The 22,542-nt window shown below is 36.8% G+C and overlaps 1 protein-coding gene across 1 annotated transcript; it reads right to left on the bottom strand.

Moving 5' to 3' along the window:
- Positions 1-5,011: 5,011 nt before the first annotated feature.
- On the bottom strand, positions 5,012-22,191 carry LOC142842256 (vomeronasal type-2 receptor 116-like). Its single transcript, XM_075959101.1, has 6 exons — positions 21,995-22,191; positions 17,323-17,614; positions 16,236-17,048; positions 14,662-14,889; positions 10,774-10,897; positions 5,012-5,916 (listed from the first exon to the last, which is right to left on the bottom strand). The coding sequence occupies exons 1-6, from the start codon at positions 22,189-22,191 to the stop codon at positions 5,012-5,014; spliced, it is 2,559 nt and encodes an 852-aa protein (XP_075815216.1).
- Between the last annotated feature and the right edge of the window lie 351 nt (positions 22,192-22,542).

The following is a 22,542-nucleotide window of genomic DNA, read 5'->3' on the forward strand; positions in this document are numbered from 1 at the left end:
TGATGGTAGCTACCTTATTACGTTCTCAACAGCTAATATTCACATATAACCGAATGTATACCATATTTGTCTTTCTGTCTGGGTTACCCAACTCAGAATGACTTTTTTTCTTGTTCCATGATGTCACTTTTTAAAATTTGCTATTATTTCCTCATCTGCTGCCAGAGGAAGCCTCTTTGATGAGGACTGGACAAGGCACAGATCTATGAGTATAGCAGAACATCATTAAGAATCACTGGCTTGGGGGCTGGGGAGATGGCTGAGTGGTTAAGAGCATTGCCTGCTCTTCCAAAGGTCCTGAGTGCAATTCCCAGCAACCACATGGTGGCTCACAACCATCTGTAAAGAGGTCTGGCGCCCTCTTCTTGCCTTCAGGCATACAGACAGGATATTGTATACATAATAAATAAATAAATATTTAAAAAAAAGAAAAGAATCACTGGCTTAGCCGGGCAGTGGTGGCGCATGCCTTTAATTCCAGCACTCAGGAGGCAGAGGCAGGAGGATCTCTGTGAGTTTGAGGCCAGCCTGGTCTACAAGACCTAGTTCCAGGATAGGAACCAAAAGCTACGGAGAAACCCTATCTCGAAAAATCGGGAAAAAAAAAAAGAAGAATCACTGGCTTTAGGTTTTTATCTGTCGTGTTTGCATCTACCCTAGGTATCTGGGCTATCCAGTCTCTGGTTTCTGGCCATCCAGGTAGTGTGGGCTCCCTCTTGTGGCATGGTTTCAAGTTAAACCAAACATCAGTCGGCCACTCTGAGTTCTGAGGCATGGTTGCCCCAGTACATCTTACAGAGTCACTTTTTCTTTTTTTCTTTTTCTTCATTTGTTTGTTTGCTGGCTTGTTTTTGAAGACAGGGTTTCTCAGTGTAACCGCTCTGATGGGTTCTTTCTCTAATCTTAGTATATTTTATTTTGTATACCTTACTATTATCCTTTAAAACAGAGTGGATCCAGGTGGGAGGGGAGCTGGGAGAAGTAAAGGGAGAGAAACCATAATCAGGATATGTTATGTGAGATAAACAATCCTTTTCAATAAAAGGAAAAAAAGAAAGAAAAGGAGGGAGGGAAAGAGAGAGAGAGAGTGAGTAGAGGAGAGGAGAAGAGAGAAGAGGAGAGAGGAGGGAGGAAGAGAGGGAGGGGAGAGAGGGAGAGAGTAAGCAAGCAGGAGGTAATCTGGACTAAAGAAGTAACCAGAAAGACACAGCATGTGGCAGGGAGGATGGATTGGGGAGGAAGATGAACAAAACAAAAGATCATGACCCACGTGTATAAAATGCTGTAATGGAACCCCAGTATTCGAATGTTAACTAAACCATTTACTTTAAAGGGACGGGGAGAAGGCGCAAACGTTAGGAGAACTTGATGTTCTTGCAGAGTATCGGGTTTCAGCCCTCAAAATCCATCGCGGCCGCTCACACCTATAAGAGCAGCTCCAGAGAATTCGATGCTGTCTTCTAGCCTTTGCAGGCACCCCCACACGATTGTTCAAACACCCCTCACACATACACACAAACAATAAAATAAATCTTTTTTCAAAAATCCTGGGGCTGGAGAGATGGCTCAGAAGTTAAGAGCACTTGCTTCTTTCGCAGAGGATCAGGACTTGATTCCCAGCCCCCACATGGACAACCATATAGGAAGCACCTGCCCCAGGGGCTCCAAATGCCCCCTTGTGGTCTCTACAGAAACTGCATGCAAGGGGTACAGAGACTCGCAAAAACACCCATGCACACAAAATTTTAAAAACTCAAAAAATATTTCAAAAGCACTGAGAAACATTAGGGAGGGGCAACAATGGAGAGGGTAAGGCAGTATGGGAGAGAAAATGCTTAATGTGCTATGTGATTGCATGAAAACAAAATGCAAGAGAAAAAAGAGAAGGGAGGTGAAGGCGTAAGTCACAAACAATGCCACACCAGTTTGGAATTGTGATTAATAGGGTGGTATTTATTTAGAGGGGAAAAAACTTACAGATAACCGTCCCAGACAACAGCCCTCTGCGAAATCAGGAAGCAGTCTAGTCGCCGGAAACAGAGCAGGAAGCGAAAAAGGGGTGAGAAGGGAAGTAGCCACTTTTGTAAAGGGAGAGAGACCACGCCCCAATGGGCTGGTATCTCAGCGGCTATAGGCTGGAGGAGTATAAGGACCTCCCGCAACACCTCCCCCTTTTGTTTAAGTAAGAGAGTTCTAAACCTACTACGAAATTATATACAATAAGTACAAATATCCTATTCTAACTAGCTTAGGTCTTATATAATAAATAACTTGGCCAAGTCATGAGACAAAGTAACTACATTTATATAGTCTTCAACCCCATCGAAGTTCTGCGAAGGGAAATAATGTTACCTGGGTAATTAGGAAGTTCAGTAAAACAACTTCCAAAACATGCAACAAATCACAGAGACAACTAGCTACCTGGGCAATCACCCAAAGTCACGTTAGCAGCGTTGAAGCAACCAACTTTGGCTAAGGCCTAACATAACTGGCATACCATTTTCAAAGGCAAGCAACTTTTCAAAACTATCTTACCCTGTCTTGGCAGGATATGACAGTCCTGTTTTATCCATTGATGCATGCTCTGTATCTCTGTCAGTGGTTAAGGTATGGGCATTTCTTTCCCCCAAAGGCCAGTTTTGCCAAAAAGAAAGGCTCCAGGTGGAGTGTCTTTGGTGCCCAACATTTTCTCGGGAATAGAGCGTTTCCTGGTGTTGCCAGGAGCAATTGTGTCTCACTATCACGAAACTCTGAGTTAGATTAAAGGCCATTTTCTACAGCTCTTTGAAGAGGTTGAAGATTATCTATCTATACTGAGTATAATCTCTATATATCTAAAGAACCTGATTAGTCTAATTATAAATGACAAACTTAGATGACTATTAATCTATATAATTCTCAATATCTATCTAACTTAAAGACTAAGACAATAAACGACTGTGAAACAAATGAGGACAATGACCTCCAAATATAAACAATGTACAAATGTACATTGCAATATGGTAAATATATATCAATACACAAACAATATATAAGTATCTTAATCAGAGGTAGAAAAGTACACTGCAATATGGTAAATATGTACAATATCTATATCAATACAATATATGTCAATACATAAAAAATATTTTAAACAGAGGTAGAAACATGCATGCATACAATAGTCAATATAATTTAACTTTGTATCAATATACAAGAATCGATACCAATATATTTGTCTAAAAACAGTAACTCACAATTACAAATCGATTATCCCATCATCCCTCTTTTTTGTTTTCAAAATGATCCCTGAGCTTATAAAATTCCTCCCCTAACCCTCAATCGTATACCAATTATAATCAACCCCTAAATGATGTCCCTAAACCAGACATAGTGGTGAGAAAAAGAAATCTAAATTTAAAAGAGTTGTTTCCTTCACAGTTCTGAAAATAGTATGGAAGATGATATACAGTATATTAAAGCCAGGCTGGATGGAGGACACCAAAGAAAAAGGGCCTTCTATATAAACAGGATTGAAACATGAAGAAATCCCAGAACCTGGAGCAGCAGGCACAGTTCTTACATGTGTGTTTCAGTGGCGGTTACATACCTGAAAGTATAAGTAAACACAGGCTTCATCCTTAATCCTGAAATAAAATCCCGTTTATAATCACTGACTAATGATAATTGCCTTTCCTCCTAAAAGTCTCAAGAAAGAATTTGAATGCCCAGAAAGAGATGTGAACAGAAAATTCACTCAACCTAATTCTTGGATGTCCTTGTCTCCCAGTGTTGTGTCAGAGTTTCCCCCTTGTCTCTAATTGTTAGCATGTCATAGCATATATATTAACCAATACATACATTATATATGTGTGTGTGTGTGTATGTGTGTGTGTGTGTGTATATATATATATAATATATATGTAGTACATATGTATAACAATTCCCTCTTTTTAACCTACTGATACTTTGAATATTTATTATAGGTTTCAGGTTAAATTTTATGGAATTCATGACTGTGCAAATGCATTAGACTTATTCTCATTGATTCTTTTTAGATGTTTCCTCATGCTTCTTCATTTTGACCTAACATAATGCGTTAGCTTTTCTTAATCTTAGTATTAATTTTTTACTTTCCCATAGAAAACTATTTTGCAGTGAGAGATAGAAGTGGTGGATAAAATAACATAAAAAGGTTATGGGAAGGAGTATAGAAGAATAAAGGAATAAAGGCAGGAGAAGCCATAATCAGGGACTATTATGTGGGAAAAATATTTTTAATGAAGAAACAAAATAAACCAGTGTTCCATTTCAATGTTTTATAAATTCAATTCTAAAAATTATTTTAACTTCAATTAGTATGTTTGCTTTTTGAGTGTGTTATTATATGCACATCTGAATGTACATGTTCTTGGAAGTCAGAAGAGTGCAACTCTTTCATTAGAGCTATTGTTATAGGGACTGCAAGTTGCCTGGAATAGATAGTGAACTCATTTCCTCAGAAAAAGCACACATGAATTTAAATGTGGAGAAACATTTTATCTTCCTCAATATCCATTATATCTACTTATCAGAAATTTCTCTCTCTCCTAAATTCTACTCCTCTAACTCCTAGGATGCAATGGTATTCACTTTTCTTGCTCCAAAAATGAGCATATTAGTTTTTCCATCTGATAGCAATATTTAACTCTACTAAAAAATTTCTCTGTTTTCATTTGCATTCAAAATTCCACATGCACTCCTTTATCAGTAGAATTACTTAGCATTAATTTTAATGTTGCTGCGGAATTGAGGAATAAAGGAATACATCTCTTGTACAGTAATTGTAATAAATTGAATCTTATAAAATAATTGGCTGTGTGGATCATTATAGATGAAATTGTACAGAAAAGTAGTGTACATGACACTGCTGTGCCTCATGATTAGAAGAAATGATGAGAATCATTAGCCATTCATACAGTTTACATTGTATTATATTAGGTGGTTCTGAACCAATACGGTAATTATCAGTTAAAATTTATGAAATGTGTGTTCAGGAAGATGTTTTCTCCCTTAACTTTTGAAGAGAATTTCTCTCTGGTCTTAACAAAATTATATAGCACTTGGGGATGAAAATGCATCCCAGTAGGCCTGCACTGGAAGCCAAGATGGACAAGACCTCCACAACCACCATTATCTTGCCCTTGGTGCTGTGGTAGACAGGGAGGAAGGTTATCCAGACACTGCAAAACAACAGCATGCTGAAGGTCAGGAACTTGGCTTCATTGAATGTGTCAGGGAGATTCCTGGCCAAGAAAGCAACAATGAAGCTTGCGAATGCAAGGGAGCCATGGTATCCCAGGACACAGTAGAATGCAGTTACTGAGCCCTTGTTGCACACAATGATGATTTGGCCATGCTCAGAGTGCACATCTTTGTCAATAAAAGGAGGAGAAAATTGCAGCCAGATTGTACAGAGAATAATTTGGATGAGCGTACAGACGGCAATGATATAATTGGGAACTCCAGAAACCAGAAAATACCTCATCCTTGTTCCAGGGGTTGTGACTTTGAAAGCAAGCATCACAGTCACTGTTTTGGCCAACACAGTTGAAACAGCCAGAGTAAATACAATTCCAAACGTAATATGTTGCAGAACACAGGTAGCTGAGTTGGGATGCCCAATGAAAAGCAAGGGACACAGGAAACAGAAGATGAGTGAAATTAACAAGATGTAGCTGAGATTCTGGTTGTTGGCCTTGACAATGGGAGTGTCATGATGCTTCACAAATATCCCAAGAACCACAGCTGTGAATGCAGAGAAGAACAAGGCCATTAAGGTAAGAACCATCCCTAAGGTATCTTTGTAGTTCAGAAAGACCACAGCCTTTTGAATACACTGGTTCTGTTCTCTGTTGGCATACTGGTCCTCTTGACACTTCACACAATTATCCACATCTGCTGGAGAGAGAAAAGCATGATTACTACAACTACTGCCATTTATTGACAGAATATTTCAATTCAGTGTTTGAGTAAATATTGTGATATCTGAATCCTTTGCTGATGATGTAGCTGAGAGACTCTGCTGCATAGCAATACTTTTATTTCAGTATATGAATTATAAATGTGGGAAATGAAATAAAATAATATGTTGTCTATTTAACTTTGTCTTGGTGATAACATTTTATATTATCAAAAAACACAGATATTTTCAGTCCTTACTGAATGCTATGATGAATTGACTCAACCTAGTGAGTTTACAGAGATTAAAATATCTGTATTGCACAGAGTGTATTTAATATCTCAGATCTCAAGTTTGCATTCCCACCAGCAATGGGTGAGTGTCCCCCTTTCTCCACAACCTCTCCAGCAAAGGCTATCATTGGTGTTTTTTATTTTAGCCATTCTGACAGGTGTAAGATGGTATCTTAAAGTTGTCTTGATTTGCATTTCCCTGATCGCTAGGGAAGTTGAGCATGATCTTAAGTGTCTTTTGGCCATTTGAAGTTCTTCTGTTGAGAATTCTCTGTTCAGCTCAGTGCTCCATTTTATAATTGGATTGATTAGCCTTTTACGGTCTAGTTTCTTGATTTCTTTATATATTTTGGAGATCAGACCTTTGTCAGTTGCGGGGTTGGTGAAAATCTTCTCCCAGTAAGTGGGTTGCCTTTTTGTCTTAGTGCAACCACTCTGGAAAGCAGTGTTTCGGTTTCTCAGGAAATTCGGAATCAACCTACCCCTGGATCCAGCAATACCACTCTTGGGAATATACCCAAGAGAGGCCCTATCATACAACAAAAGTATATGTTCAACTATGTTCATGGCAGCATTGTTTGTAATAGCCAGAACCTGGAAACAACCTAGATGCCCTTGAATGGAAGAATGGATGAAGAAAGTATGGAATATATACATATTAGAGTATCACTCAGCAGTAAAAAACAAGGACTTCTTGAATTTTGCATACAAATGGATGGAAATAGAAAACACTATCCTGAGTGAGGTAAGCCAGACCCAAAAAGAGGAACATGGGATGTACTCACTCATATTTGGTTTCTAGCCATAAATAAAGGACAATGAGCTTATAATGCATGTTCCTAGAGAATCTAAGTAAGAAGGTGAACCCAAAGACAAACACATAGTCATCCTCATGAATATTAACCTTCATCAGGTGATGAAAGGAGACAGAGACAGAGGAGCATGGGACAGAAATCTCAAGGTCCAAATCAGGAGCAGAAGGAGAGAGAGCACGAGCAAGGACCTCAGGACCGCGAGGGGTGCACCAACACACTGAGACAATGGGGATGTTCTATCGGGAACTCACCAAGGCCAGCTGGCCTGGGTCTGAAAAAGCATGGGATAAATCCGGACTAGCTGAACATAGTGGACAATGAGGACTACTGAGAACTCAAGAACAATGGCAATGGGATTTTTATCCTACTGTGCGTACTGGCTTTGGGGGAGCCTAGGCAGTTTGGATGCTCACCTTTGGAGACCTGGATAGAGGTGGGCGGTCCTTGGGCTTCCCACAGGTCAGGGAACCCAGATTGCTCTTCGAGCAGATGAGGGAGGGTGACTTGATCGGGGGAGGGGGAGGGAAATGGGAGGCAGATGAGGGGGGGGAGGCAGAAATCCTTAATTAATAAATAAATAAATAAAAATAAAAAAATAATAATATCTCAGATCTCGTGGTTAGAGAGATTTTTGATGTGTTTATATTTCATGAATTGTTTCCCTGAAATAGATGGAGATCATGTCTTCTATAGGACAAGTTAGGTGATACATTCTCTAGTATGAATTCACCAGACAAAACATACTGACATATAAGAAACAGGAAAGAGAATCTGTAGGGACCCTTGGAGTCTGCACACAACATACTAAGATCAAGTTCTCAACCAAAAGGAGATTGATGTGTCCAAGAGGACAATGGGTAGGGAAAAAGAATCAAAGACAAGAGATAGAAAATGAATAAGGGTAAGTCAACAAGGGAGGAGGGAACGGGTTTTGATCAGGGAGTACATAGCACTGCCTCTGTTTAGAAGAGACAGGTGGGGCCTGTAGGAAAATAGCAGTTTATAAAGGTAAAAGCAGAACCCCCTGATAGGACAAATAATTTAATTTTGATTGAACAGGTTAATTTGGACAGTCATAAAACACTTTTTTCTCAAATGGATGCCCTATAGTTGGAAGCTAAGTCCATTATTATCTTTCTGGGACATGCTGGCAATGAGAAACACATGGTGCTGGCGAGGGAGCTGAGTATTCTATATCTTTGATTCATAGGCAATGGAAAGTAAATGATCTCACTGTAAATGGCATTCCCTATGAAGGTACAAGAAGCTTAGAGATCACCACATAGATTTGATCAAGAAAATATCCCTTGCCATATAATAATCAAAACACAAAACATACTGAATAAAGAAAGAATATTAAGAGCAGCAAAGGAAGAAGGTCAAGTAACATAAATAGGTAAACCTATCAGAATTACACCTGACTTCTCAAAGGAAACCATGTAAGGCAGAAGATCTAGGATAGATGTGCTGCAGACCCTAACAGACCATGGATGCAAGCCCATACTACTATACCCAGTAAAGCTTTCTTTCACCATCGATGGAGAAAAAAATATATTCCATGACAAAATCTGATTTAAACAATATGTATCTACAAAACCAGCCTTACAAAAGTTAGTAGAAGGAAAATCTCAACCCAAAGAAGTCAAAAACACCCACAATAGCACAGACATCTGACAACCCTCCACCAACACAACTCAAAGCGGGGAAACACACAAACACTACCACCAAAAAAATAACCAGAGTTCACAACCATTGGTCATTAACATCATTTAATATCAATGGATTCAATTCACCAATAAAAAGGTCAGGTTAAGAGAATGGAAATGAAAACAGGAACCAACATTCTGCTGTTTACAAGAAACACAACTCAACCTCAAAGACAGATACTACCTCAGAGTAAAGGGTTGGGAAAAGATTTTCCAATCAAACAGATCTAGGAAACAAGTGCGTGTGGCTATCCTAATATCTAACAAAATTCATTTCAAACTAAAATCAGACAGAAGAGATGGAAAAGGACACTTTATACTCATAACAGGAAAAATTCATCAAGATAAAGTCTCAATCCTGAATATCTATGTCCCTAATATAAAAGGACCCACATATGTAAAAGAAACATTACTAGAACTCAATTCACACATCAAATTCCACACACTAATAACAGGAGATTTTAACACTCCTCTCTTACCAGTGCACAGGACAACCAGATAGAAACTTAACAGAGAAATAAGAAAACTAACAGATGTAATTAACCAAATGGACTTAACAGACATCTATAGAACACTCCACACTTGGGTAGAATTCAGTCACAATGTTGTATGACTGTCAAAACTGTTTCTTTGAGGAAAGTCCAGCAAATACAGACTTTCAAGGAGTCAAAGATGTATGTCATGGTATGAAGCACAATTAGTAAAAACTTTGGGTCAGAACTTGGGTCTCAACCTGAAGATTGCAAAGAAAAACACCGAGTCACTGGCTCTTACTTTGACCTCAGTCTGAAATGGCAATCTTGCCTCTTGAAATCTGAGAAAGAGACTGTGTCTGAGAGCTGTCTCCCCACCCCATTTTATATTTCCCTCTAGGTTTCAAATAAAGGCATGCAACACTGGGATAAAAACAAGCAACACCAGATTTCTATATTAACCAGGGTGTCTACTGGGATTAAAGGTGGTTTTTTTGTTTACCATAGTCTCTTCTATAATGCTGAAAAGTAAAACAATTTTACCCTCAGATCTTCAAACAGTCTTTATTTATTAAAGTACCATTGAAATGCCTCTACATTTCCCTTTCTTGTCAAAAAATAATAAAAAGAAGGCTATAATTAATATAAAAACTATATACAATAAGAACAATGACTGTATATAATATATACAGGGAAGAAATACATCCACAATATGGAGTCCATTTGCATTTGACATATTGAGAAAAATATTTAGTCTGTAGCTTATCTTGGTGAGTCCAAATGCTTATAGCTAATTTACTTTCCATCAATGACTTACTTTTGCCACAAAGAAAGTAAACTCCTTATGGAGTTTCTTCAATATCCATTATCTTCTCTGGAGTAGCTTGGTCTGCTCTATTTTCCTAAACAGCTGATGATATTAATTTTCCAGGACTAGAAATTAGCATTATATTGTTAAATGAGCTGTATAGGTACAATACCATGAACAAGATTCAAAATGCATGTACAGTATGTTTTAACAAAATGAATCTCAAATTTGTATCAATATACAAAATTGGTATCAATATACAAAATTTGTATACAATATACAAAATAAAACAAATGTAAAATACAAAAACCTAACAGACCATGTCTGAGAACTGTCCATCTTCCTCTCTAGGGCTTAGACTAAAGGCATATAGCACTGGAATTAAAGGTGTGTACCCCCTGATTTCTACATCAGCTATAGTAGTGACTGGGATTGAATGTGCATATCACATTGTAGCTACTGGGATTAAACGTGTATGTCACTATAATGTGGTCTGTAAGGCTAACCGGTGGAACTGTTTTACTCTTAGATCTTCAGATAGTTTTTATTCATTAAAATAAAATTGAAATACCACTACAATGGTATAACGAGTTTTTTTAAAATAAATAGATAATAATCATAGACTTGTAAAACTTAACTTAGGAAAGTAATATATTTTATTTCTTTAATTGTCTTTTGGTCCATTTGATCAAATCAGTATGACTGAGAGAAGATGATCTATGTGAAGTGAAGGATTTATCTCATTAGCAAACACTCACTGGTCTCATTAGAAACTTCATTTTGTGGGCAGGGGCTGCAATCAAAACAGCAGGCGGCCATTCCTTCCTGCCGGAACTTTCTGAATCCAGGACCACAATCAGCACTGCACACAGAGGGCGGCATCTGTGAAAAATCAGATACATACTGGTGTCAGGAGTTTTACCTACTTCTATAACTATATTTCATTATCATGTTGATATACCAATTAGCTAGTTTTATATACACCAAAACAGTTATCAGATTAAGCTTAATACATTTTATAATACCAGGCATACAAATGTATGGAAACAAACTGATGTAAATTTGAGCAGCTTCCCATATCTAGAAATTTAGGAGGAAGAATGTTTTTTTTTTATATGAACAAACACTATAGAGCTTACAAAGTGGTTTTTCTACTTAATTTTCATCACAGTGATACAAAGTACATTAATAAGTTAGAAGGAATCTTACCTAAAATATTTCTCTCCATTGAATTAGCATGCTGTCAAGTTATTTAAGCATTCTATTAATGGGTAGTTGATATAGGACTACCCTGCCCACTGTGGGCAGTGATGTCCCTAGTCAGCGCTGTGTAAGAATTCAGAGAAAACCAGTAAGCTATGTTCCTTCAGATTATGTGATTTAGATGCAGTCTCCATATGCCTGCCTACCTTGTCATTTCTTTGCTGTAATTCATGATCCCAATCAAACCTTCTCCTCTATAAGATTTTGGTCAATATTAATCACAGCAAAGTCACAGAAAGCAAAAAAGAACAGATATCTGAAATAGGGGGAATGTCTCATAAAATGTCAGATAACACACATGAACTCTAAAAACTGCACTGCAAAGCCTGACACAAAGAAAAATAAAGCTAAATAGGCAGAGTGAGGAGGGGCATAACTGATATCAATTGAGCTGGAAAGAACGGTGTTTCCTGAGATATAAATGGTTTACAAATCATCCCCATATTTGAGAAACCTCAGTAAAAGTTTGATTTGAATTATTTGTACTCTTGATGACTAATTTCTTGAGTTTTTTTTTTTTTTTTATATTTTGGAGACCAGATCACTGACTGATGTGGGGTTAGTGAAGTTTTTTTTTTCCATTCTGTAGGCTGTTTATCTTATTGACAGAGTCCTTTGCTTTACAGAAGTTATACAGTTTCAGGAGGTCCCATTTATTAATTGTTTCTCTCAGTGTCTGTGCTGCTTGGGTTATATTTAGGACATGGTCTCCAGTGCCAATGCGTTCAAATGTACTTTCCACTTTCTCTTCTATAAAGTTCGGTGTGGCTGGCTTTATGATGAGAGTCCATCTTACAACTGTAATAATGGCAAAGATCCCCTGGGAACCCCTCTATAGTCAAGGCTCTTGCCACCCCTAAAATGGCTCCCTTAATTAAGATACATACTTCTCTGCTCCCATACCCAACCTTTCATTATCCCAACCATCCCATTCCTCCAAGTTCTCCCTATCCTCCCCTTCTCACGTTTCTCTTCCCATATCACCATTCCCCCATCCCACCCAACCCCCCAGTTCCCAAATTTTTGCCCACAATTTGACTACTTCCAATATCCAGTGGGATAACTATATATTTTTCTTTGGGTCCCCATTCTTATTTAGCGTCTCTAGGATCACGAATTATAGGCTCACTGTCCTATCTTTATGGATAAAAACCAATTATGAGTGAGTACATCCAATGTTCATCTTTTAGGGTCTGAGTTACCTCACTCAGGATAACGTTTTCTATTTGCATCCATTTTCATGCAAAATTCGAGAAGTCATTCTTTTTTACTGCTGAGTGGTACTCTAATGTGTATATATTCCACACTTTCTTCATCCACTCTTCCGTGGAAGGGCAACTAGGTTGTTTCCAGGTTCTGGATATTACAAATAATGCTGCTATGAACATGGTTGAACAAATACTTTTGTAGTATGATAGGGCATCTCTTGGGTATATTCCATATATTCCCAAGAGTTTTATTGCTGGGTCCTGGGGTAGGCTGATACCAAATTTCCTGAGAAACTGCCACACTGGTTTCCATAGTGGTTGCAGAAGTTTGCAATCCCACCAGCAATGGATGAGTGGCCCCTTACTCCACATCCTCTCCAGAAATGGCCATCATTGGTGTTTTTTATTTTAGCCATTCTGACAGGTGTAAGATGGTATCTCTTGGGCAGCTGAGGAGAGAGAGCCTGAAATGACCCTATCCTATTGCCATACTAACGAATATCCTGCATATCACCATAGAATCTTCATCTGGCGATGGATGGAGATAGAGACAGAGACCCACACTGAAGCAATGGACTGAGCTCCCAAGGTCCAAATGAGGAACAGAAAGAGGGAGAACATGAGCAAGGAAGTCAAGCCTGCAAAGGGGGCACCCACCCACTGAGACAGTGGGGCTGATCTATTAGGAGATCACCAAGACAAGCTGAACTGGGTTAAAAATACATGGGATAAAACCAGACTCACTGAATATGGTAAACAATTAGGGCTGCTGAGAAGTGAAGGACAATGGCACTGAGTTTTGACCCTACTGCATGCACTGGCTTTGTGGGAGCCTAGCCGGTTTGGATGCTCACCTTCCTAGACCTGGATGGAGGTGGGAGGAACATGGACTGCCCACAGGGCAGGGAACCCTGACTGTCTTTGGACTGGAGAATGAGGGGAGAGAGGAGTGGAACGTGGGGAGTGGGGGGAAAGGGAGGGAAAAGGTAGGTGGTGTGGAGGCAGAAATTTTTAATTAAAAAATTTAATAAAAAAAGAATGGCAAATATCAAAAACACTGATGACTACTTATGCTGGAGAAGTGTAGGGTAAAAGGAGCACTTTTGAATTGCTGGTGGGAATGCAAGATGGTACAACCCATTTGGACACCAGTATGATGATTTCTCAGAAAAGTAGGAAATAAAACCTTCCCTAAAACCTAGTAATACCACTTTGGGGTATTTATCCAAAGATGCACAATTGTGCCACAAGGACATATCATCAACTATGTCCATAGCAGCATTGTTTGTCATACAAGAACCTGGAAACAGACTAAATGCCCCTTACCAAAGAATGGTTTCAAAAAAAAAGTGGAACATTACATGATGGAATACTACACAGCAGAAACAGATAACGACATCTTAAAATTTTCAGGAAAATAGATGGAGCTGAAAAACATCATTTTGAGTGAGATAACCCAGTCACGGAAAGACAGTTATCATATGTACTGCCTCAGAAGTGGTTTTTAAAGAAGAAGCTAAGAAAACCAGCTTACAAACCACAATCCCAGAGAACTTAGACAACAATGAGGATGGTAGGAGAGACATACCTAGATCTAATCTACACAGGAAGTAGAGACAATATATCTTGAGTAAATTGAAAGCATGGGTGCTTTTTGGGGGAGGGTTGACCAGGAAAGGAAGAGCAAGGAGGGGAGCAGAAAAAAATGTAGAGCTCAAAAAATGTCAATAAAAATATATCACAGTAGTAACATTCATAATATATTATATATTAAAAAATAAAGATATTCTGGAATGATAAAAATTAATTGTATGGGCTGGGCGATGGTGCCGCACGCCTTTAATCCCAGCACTCGGGAGGCAGAGGCAGGTGGATCTCTGTGAGTTCGAGACCAGCCTGGTCTACAGAGCTAGTTCCAGGACAGGATCCAAAGCCACAGAGAAACCCTGTCTTGAAAAACCAAAAAAAAAAAAATTAATTGTACGCATATCTGCAATCCTTAAAGTATTGATAAAATGTCATATCAAAAATGGATGTAGAACCATACAATAGGAGGACAGTAAATGCTTTGTAATGTGACTAATTATTTTTCTTGGTTATAAGACAGCACAAATTAATCCCATTGTCTGTGTTACTGTTGTGTAATGAAAAAGAATGCAGTTAAGTCAGACCCACCTGTCTACTTCCTGTTGCATGCTCTATCATGTCTTCATATATATGCATCTGATGACCATATGGAAAATATGAGTTAAACTCTCCTATTTTCACCTTAAGTCCAAGACCATATGGGAAATTCCAAATCTGAAAAATGCCATACTCTTCCTGATGATTTCCTCTCTGGTTCATAATCACTCTGTCTCCAACTGGATTAGTGAAGCGTGTTTTCCTCAGAAAGGAGTGCAGCTGAAAGAAACAAACCATGCTAAAATGTGTATGCCCTTTCTTGAATTCATAAAATGCATTTTATTTCACCTTAAAAGCAGTATTACTGAAAGTGTCCAGGGGAGAAATAACAGTAAATCATGTGGACAAATAAAGTTATCATAATGTTCCTACAATTTAAGTTCTTTCAGAAAAAGGTACCAAACAGAAACACAGACATATATGCAGATACAAAACACCAATATGAAAACAAACACACCATGAGAGAGAGAAACAGAGACATACAGTCAGAGATTCACTTCCATATAGACATACATAATGCATCAACATACATTTTATATAGACTTACACACAAATGCAAACACTCACATATAAAAACAATGATACACACAGTGAGACATATGCACCAAAACAGACACAAAAACAGAAAGCTGAGAAACACATAAAGAGGGCCACAAATACATGCACAAATTAAATTACAAATAACACAGGGAGACACACACAGACAAAAACACCTACACAGGGAGCTATTGATATTAATGTATTTATGCTCATATACAAAGATAGATTGAGAGAAACAGACAGACAAAGACAAAGATATACATATGTTCAAGCAATATACAAAGTGAACACAACACATATAAACACATGCACTGAAAATATACACAAAAAGTTATTCACAGAAACAAACTCCCATTCAGAATGACATTGATGCAAGAGAAATTTATTTTCAGTTCCTCAAAGAGATAGATAAACAAATATACAGATATATATATATATATATATATATATATATACTCACTAACACAGATACAATAAGAAATACCTAGAAACACAAAAATGTGAAACCATATACAAGAAGAACAATGCATTCATCCTTATGTATACAAATGTATGTCTTAACTGAAGGATGACACTGTTTACTGCGTAATTACATTCACTCAGGGTGAGAAATGAGGTCCCAAGTGCCTACAGTGTGAGCAGATTCAGTTTAGAACACTAGTGAAAATCTTCTCATAAGTTGATTATCACATATTTGAAAATAAATATGCAAGGATTCATCTTCTCATAAAGAGGAAGATTAAGGAGGAAGGACTTGGGCTTACAGTTTTAGAATAGCTGTGGTGATTTTCTGGTACTCTATAACAATATCAGTGTACTTTCTTTACAAATTGTCCCTTCCACACCATGTCTTTTGCATTAAGATTTATACCAGCATCAGATGTACATCATTATGAAGAAAAAATTTCCAGAAATCTTTCTATTTTATGAAATATTCCCTAATTTAGTAAATTGGGACATTTGACAGACATTTAAAGACATTGACATTGATGACATCAAATTTCATCCAAAAGAAGAAACACGACCTTCATGCAGTGAGCAGAATTTCCTTTTCCATTATCCATGGGTTGATTATGTACATGCTGAAGAAGCATTTCATGGAAGGCATGGGCCACAGCATACACCGCATTATATATGTCATAACTCTCATCACTAAAGGCCATGTCAAAAGTCTGTGCCTTGAGCCATTGCAATGAGGCATTGGATAAGCAATTCTTCAGGGTCTTACATATAGAAGCTGAGACATTGCAGTTCAAGTTCATCCACTCCAGCCTGGCCAGGAATTCGTCTGTGTATTTGAGAGGGTTCAATGTCTGGACAAATGTTTTAAAATGAGAAACCTCAGCATGATGGTGTGCAAAAGTTATTTTCCCATTGAATGAATCAAGTGGGAAGTCATGCTTAGTTGCAGTGCCATCCCACTGTGAGGTGGTGACCCATATTCTCTGTAAACCTAGAGATTGCCACCTTCTAAAGGCCACAGCTAGAGAACTCTCTGGGTCACCATAAATGATAACCACATTTGTGGATGATGTCACTATTTGGTTATAATAAACTTCAGCTTGCGTCAAGAATAAATGCATCTCGACTGGGATCACACTCACAAAGGCAAAGCAGACTGTAATTTTTTCCATCTCTCCTCTTAATTGTGTGAGAAATTGAGTACCCTGATCATTGTCTGAGATGGCCAGTCCAATCCAGTTCCAGTTGAAGTAATGCATCAAAGAGATCATGGCCATGGCTAAAGATGTGTCCTTGGCAGCCATCTGATACAGAGAGGGAAATTGTTCACGATTGCTCAGGATGGGATGGAAAGGTCCATAGGTAATCTGAAGGACCTACAACACAGGCAGCAGCACGAGGTAGCACACGTACATAAGAATTTGTAAACTTACTTTAGGTCAAGACTTCCTTAAAAAACTCCTTATCTGTTACTTCTTCCCTCATCTCAATTTCAAAAAGGGAAATGAGGCCCCATTACTAATGAATAAACCTTGAACTACACCGTTTAATGCAAATTTGATAATAGTATCCTCCTCAGAATCTTCTTAGCTACTAGGATTATAAGAGTAGAATTAGAATTACTTGCAAAGTTACAACAGAAAATCTCACCTGATGATTTTTCAAGAGATTGAGCATGTTCCCAATGATCACGGATTTCGCCAAATTTGGTCCTGTAAGCACCACTAGACACATAGTCTGTTCATAACACACATAATTAGGGGGGAAATCATGAACTAATTCATAAAAATTCAAGCAACTATACATTTTTGGCCCATCGTCACACCCATGGTTTATACAATCAAATACGAATGATGAATTTGGTAGAAGATCAGGGTTCCTGTTGACTTCATCCATGGAAAAAGCTAAGGCCAGTAAAAACTGGAAGTTTTTAGTTGTTGTTCTGTAAAAGGATATGGTGATTAATATGGACAGAGATCTACAGATGATCCTGAGTAGTCAACAGATGGATTATTATGAGCTGTACCATATTCTCAACCACTGCCAATAATGTTACAAGTGGCCTATGCTGTTAGATTAGAATAATATAAGTAGCTGGAAGCTTGTAAAAAGCTTTAAAAGTTCATCAGAATGTATCTTCCATAAATAAAGTGATACATCAGCACCTTTCAAAGAGTGTGTTTTCAATTTCTGGTTTTTAAGTGCTTACTATAAAGATAAAGACAATGGCAGAGGCTTTAACCAAACAATAAACCTATTCATATATTCATTTTTAAATCATCGATCAATGTGAAAAATTCAAGAGACATGTGAGCCTATGAGTTTATTATATTTTCTTATGAAATTAACTGAATTTGTTAAGACTCTCAAATAATGCCTGTTGAGTGTACAATAGTATGGGAAACATTCGGCTGTTTTGCTTTCAATTCTTTATAATGAGTGGGCATTATAGTTAACATATGCCCTTGATCTTTGTGTTATTCTTTTTATCTGATTTATCTAATGGAGGTGTAAAATCTCTTCTTAAGGTTTATATTTAAATGAATTTAAATACCAAAGATGTGTTTTGTAAAGCTGTATGTATGTGTACACCAATGTATATAGACAGTATTAATGTCAATGTGGGTAATTAATAGAGAATGGATTCCAAGGTTTTGTACAACAATTTGCTACAGATTAGACTGGCCTCAAAAGTACAAAGATACACCAGCTACAGGTTCTTATTGCAGAGATTAAGGCCATGTTCTACCTTCTTAGTACTCTTCAACTAATTTATGTTTACACAGAATGTCATATATTCCAACTGGAGACTTCAGACCAATTGTTTTTTATACTATAAAACTGCTTTGACTACATTTCCAGTTACACTAACACAACAATAGCATCCTATATTAATTTGTATATGCCAGTTTAACATCTTTATAAAACAGAAGATGATAAAGAATAAAATCTGAGGAAATTGTTTATGAGGCTTTCTGTAATAAAAGTGGGTAATAAGCAAGATAAGAGTGAATAATACCAATTTGTGTTTATTTTTTTGGGGAAGAGCAGTAACTTCTGTCTCTTCCTAATCATTTCATAAATCTGACCAATAAACATTAATCATACTTCCTCATTCTAAACAATTCACTCAGAGTAAAATGAACTTATTTCCCACTTAGATATTGTACTACTATGATTTCTTTATTCATTTACATGTATATTTTAAAATAAGAATAATTTTTGAATATTTTTATTACCACAAGACAGTGTCATTGAAAATTTTAGTAACACACAAGAGGCATTTGAGACTAGATCTTGTGAAGCCCAAACACCAATTCCTTTCTCCCAAACATTAAGAAACATAAACCCTTGAACAGTTATAGTGTTCCAGTGGACTAAATTTCTGCGTTTGATAACAACTATTAACAATACGAAAAATTAAAATTTGGGTAGTCCCCATGTTGATAAAAACAAAGAGTTATAATTAGCAAAATTACTGAAAACAAATTTAAGAGATACATAAGAAACAAGTGTCAGAAAATAAACAAGTTAGACACAGAGAGACAATACATTTGTTTTTAAAATAATGGCAAAGTTGTGCTCGTATGTAACTGCCCTATTCCCTCTCTAATGTGTTGCTATCACACACCAGGGCTGTCAATCAAGGAAGTAAAAAGGGAAGTGTCAATCGCACTTTTCAAAGAATGCAAGCATATATTTAATGGCTCATAATCCCTTTTTTAGCAAAACTAGAAAAAGAACTGAAATTTGAGATTAAAGGGCAGTGATTTTACATGTACGTAAATGAAGTATGGAGAAATCGGAACACATACGATGTTTATAATAGACAGGTCTCTTGCTTTCAATCTTGATGCAGTTTGAGGATAATGGAATCACATCAGATCATGTAAGAGAGTAACTGTATGTCTTTGTGAAAACTCTTCACAGCTAGGTGTGTCACAAGTATTAGTCGCCCTAGCACATGCTTTACAATCTTACACATTGATGAATGTCCATCAGTTGATTGTAATCTATAGCATTTACTTGGGCCCACTTAGGATGATAATAACTGAAATAGAATGGGGTTTTGTTTAATAAGTCATCTCCTGCTACAGTGTTTTATGTATATGTATTTCTGATCTTGATTAAGGCATTCTTTTTTTAAAGCTTATTCAAAAATGTAATGTATAATTAAGAAATACAGATTAATAGGTAATCATATATAATAGTCAAAATTGCTCTACCACCAGTGCAAGCCTAGTAAACATGATCCTGCCTAGGCAGAGAGCGCCGAGGCACGGACATAGACTAATCCACTTTCCTTCCAACTCTGAGTGGGCACACAAACACAAAGGCACAAAAATACTGGTTTTTTTCAGTTTATGTTCTATAAAAGGCAAGAGTGTTTATTATGGACAGAGATCTACATAGGATTATTTGTAGTAAAAAGAAGTATTATCTCATACGGGACAATATTTCCAACCTCCCTCAATAATGAAGCATATCCCGTGTTGTGAGTTTGCAATGACATGAGTTGCTGAAAAGTTAAAAACATTTAAAAGTTCATGAAAGTAAATCTCTTATATATAAGTTGAGCCATTTTCAAATTTCACAGAAAAGGCCATGCATCTCTGGTTTTTTAGTGCTTGCACAATGGATAAATAAAAGGTAGGGCTTTGGTGATACAGAAAACCTTATCATATATTCAGTTTGAAATAATTGAGCAATATTAAAAGTAGACATAATACATTAACCAAGATTCAGATAAGTTTTATGAAACAAACTTAACTGGAGGAGGTATTCAAGGAATTACTGGTAAGTGCACAGTAGTCTCTTGGGGGTAATGTTTGATTCCTGTACTAATAATTCCTTCATATTTAGTGGACAATATAGTTAATATATTCCCTCATGTCTACCATCACTACCTTGTATTTTCATCTTTCAGGTTTATCGCTTAAAGGTACAAAATGTTCTTTAAATATTTAATTTTTAATACATTTATCTATCAGACAACATTTTGTAAATAAATTGATTTGTGTGTATGGACAAGAGAAACACTCATATAGAAAATAAAAGGGAATGGATCTCACATTTTTCAGTAAAATTGGTTTTTATTTGCCACTGGCCTTGAATGCATAATGATACACCTACTCCATTTCATAAATGCAGAGATTAAGGGCTTAAACCACAATATTGTCCAAGTATTTAATGCTTAAATAGGTGTGTTCGATGGGAATTGTACCTGGTATATCTGCACAACTTAAATTTTCTTATACAAAACATCTTTTGTCTACATTTCCAGCTATAAACTCAAAATACTGGCATGCAATTGAGAACTATGTACATCTGGAAATTGCAGTGAGATTCATTTGTGCCATTATCACAAGCTTATAAAGTACAATAATATAAAGTGTGCAATGTATGGAAAATATTTATGAATTTTTATAATATAAATAGTCAACAATAACATTTTGTGCTCATGTTTACCCTTAAATAATATCAACCTATAATAATAATTGAAAACTTCTATGGCTTCTTATATAATATCGATTATATAAACAATAAACAACAAACTCAAACATTCGCTTTCTTACTGAATGATACATTCAGACTTAAAAACAATCTATTTTCTATTTTGATTTCTTACCATTGTGGTATCTTTATGAATAAATATAAATATTTACCTCTACATGTTGAAATAAAAAACAATCTTAAAATATTTGCTGTTACCTTACGGAAAATGCCATCAAAAGTTTTGATAATACTCAACAGGAACTTGAGATAAGAACTTATGGAAGTGAAGCATTAACTCCTGCAGACTAAACATGAGGAATTGTCGATGATTTGAGCTCTGGGGGTGGCATAGTGATCAAAGTGCTATATTTGAGAAGAACAACCAACAATGCACAAAATCTAAAGTGCATAGTTCACAAATTGGTAAAAGACAAAGCTATAATTAGTAAAATTATTGAGAGAAAAATAAGACATAAATTAAATAGTGTTGACAGTGAGTAACCAGTTTAGATCTATAGAGAAGAGATGCGTGCTTCTTAAATAATGGCAAAGATCTAGTAGGTAAACACTCTCAAGTGTTGAAAAGTATCACATGCTGCAGCTGCCACTCAGGTAAGTGCAAAGAAAGGAAGCAGACACCACTATTAGTGACAACTCATATTTCAAAGAATGCAAACATATCATTTATACAACAAAAAAAATTCTTTTTTTTAAGAGACAGTGAACGCTCTCCTGTGGAAATAAAAGCCTATGGATGTACAAATACTTCTGACCCCCTATGGAATACTTATCGTGACATTTACATAGACAATTCAAAGAAACTCACTTTATATTCAGAATGTTGTTTAAATAATCTTTCTCCACAGGCCGCTGCTCTGTATTAAGGAAGAAAATACAATCTGTCAACAAATCTTCATCTGTGTCTTTATTCTCATATATTCTCCAAAAGCACCTGGGATGAGTGAACCTGGACACAAGAAGTAGAATGTTCAGGAAAAAGAAGAGAAAAATCAAAGCAATCATCTTTGTCCTTCTTGAAGCCTGGGAAGTGTGTGTGGTGAAGTGCTCTTCAGATCAGCACATTATATGGGTTCCCATATTTTCCCACCTGCTTTTATTTCTGCAGCCAAAGGAAAGGCTATTTGTGTATTACTGATTCCTTTATTTTCCAGATGATTTTTCACCTCTGGGGAATCTTGGAGACTTTCTTCCCCTACGGCTGTGCACCTGATATACATGTGATCCAAATTTAGCTCGGAAATATATGAGAAGAATTCAGGTAGTTTTATGACATCATTTATTTTGTGGAAATTATGGCTCCATGGAGGATGTGATTTTGAGAAAATTTGGGGCCATGACTGCCAGAACAATATT

The sequence above is a fragment of the Microtus pennsylvanicus genome, chromosome 1, assembly GCF_037038515.1.
Source record: "Microtus pennsylvanicus isolate mMicPen1 chromosome 1, mMicPen1.hap1, whole genome shotgun sequence".
Lineage (NCBI taxonomy): Eukaryota > Metazoa > Chordata > Mammalia > Rodentia > Cricetidae > Microtus > Microtus pennsylvanicus.

Coding starts and splice junctions, on each gene's coding strand:
- LOC142842256 (XM_075959101.1), bottom strand. CDS start 22,191: ATGATTGCTTTGATTTTTCTCTTCTTTTTCCTGAACATTCTACTTCTT. Junction 17,615..21,994: donor AACAACATTCTGAATATAAA/GTGAGTTTCTTT, acceptor ATCCTTTTACAG/AACAACAACTAAAAACTTCC. Junction 5,917..10,773: donor TGAAGTTTCTAATGAGACCA/GTGAGTGTTTGC, acceptor TCTCTCCAGCAG/ATGTGGATAATTGTGTGAAG.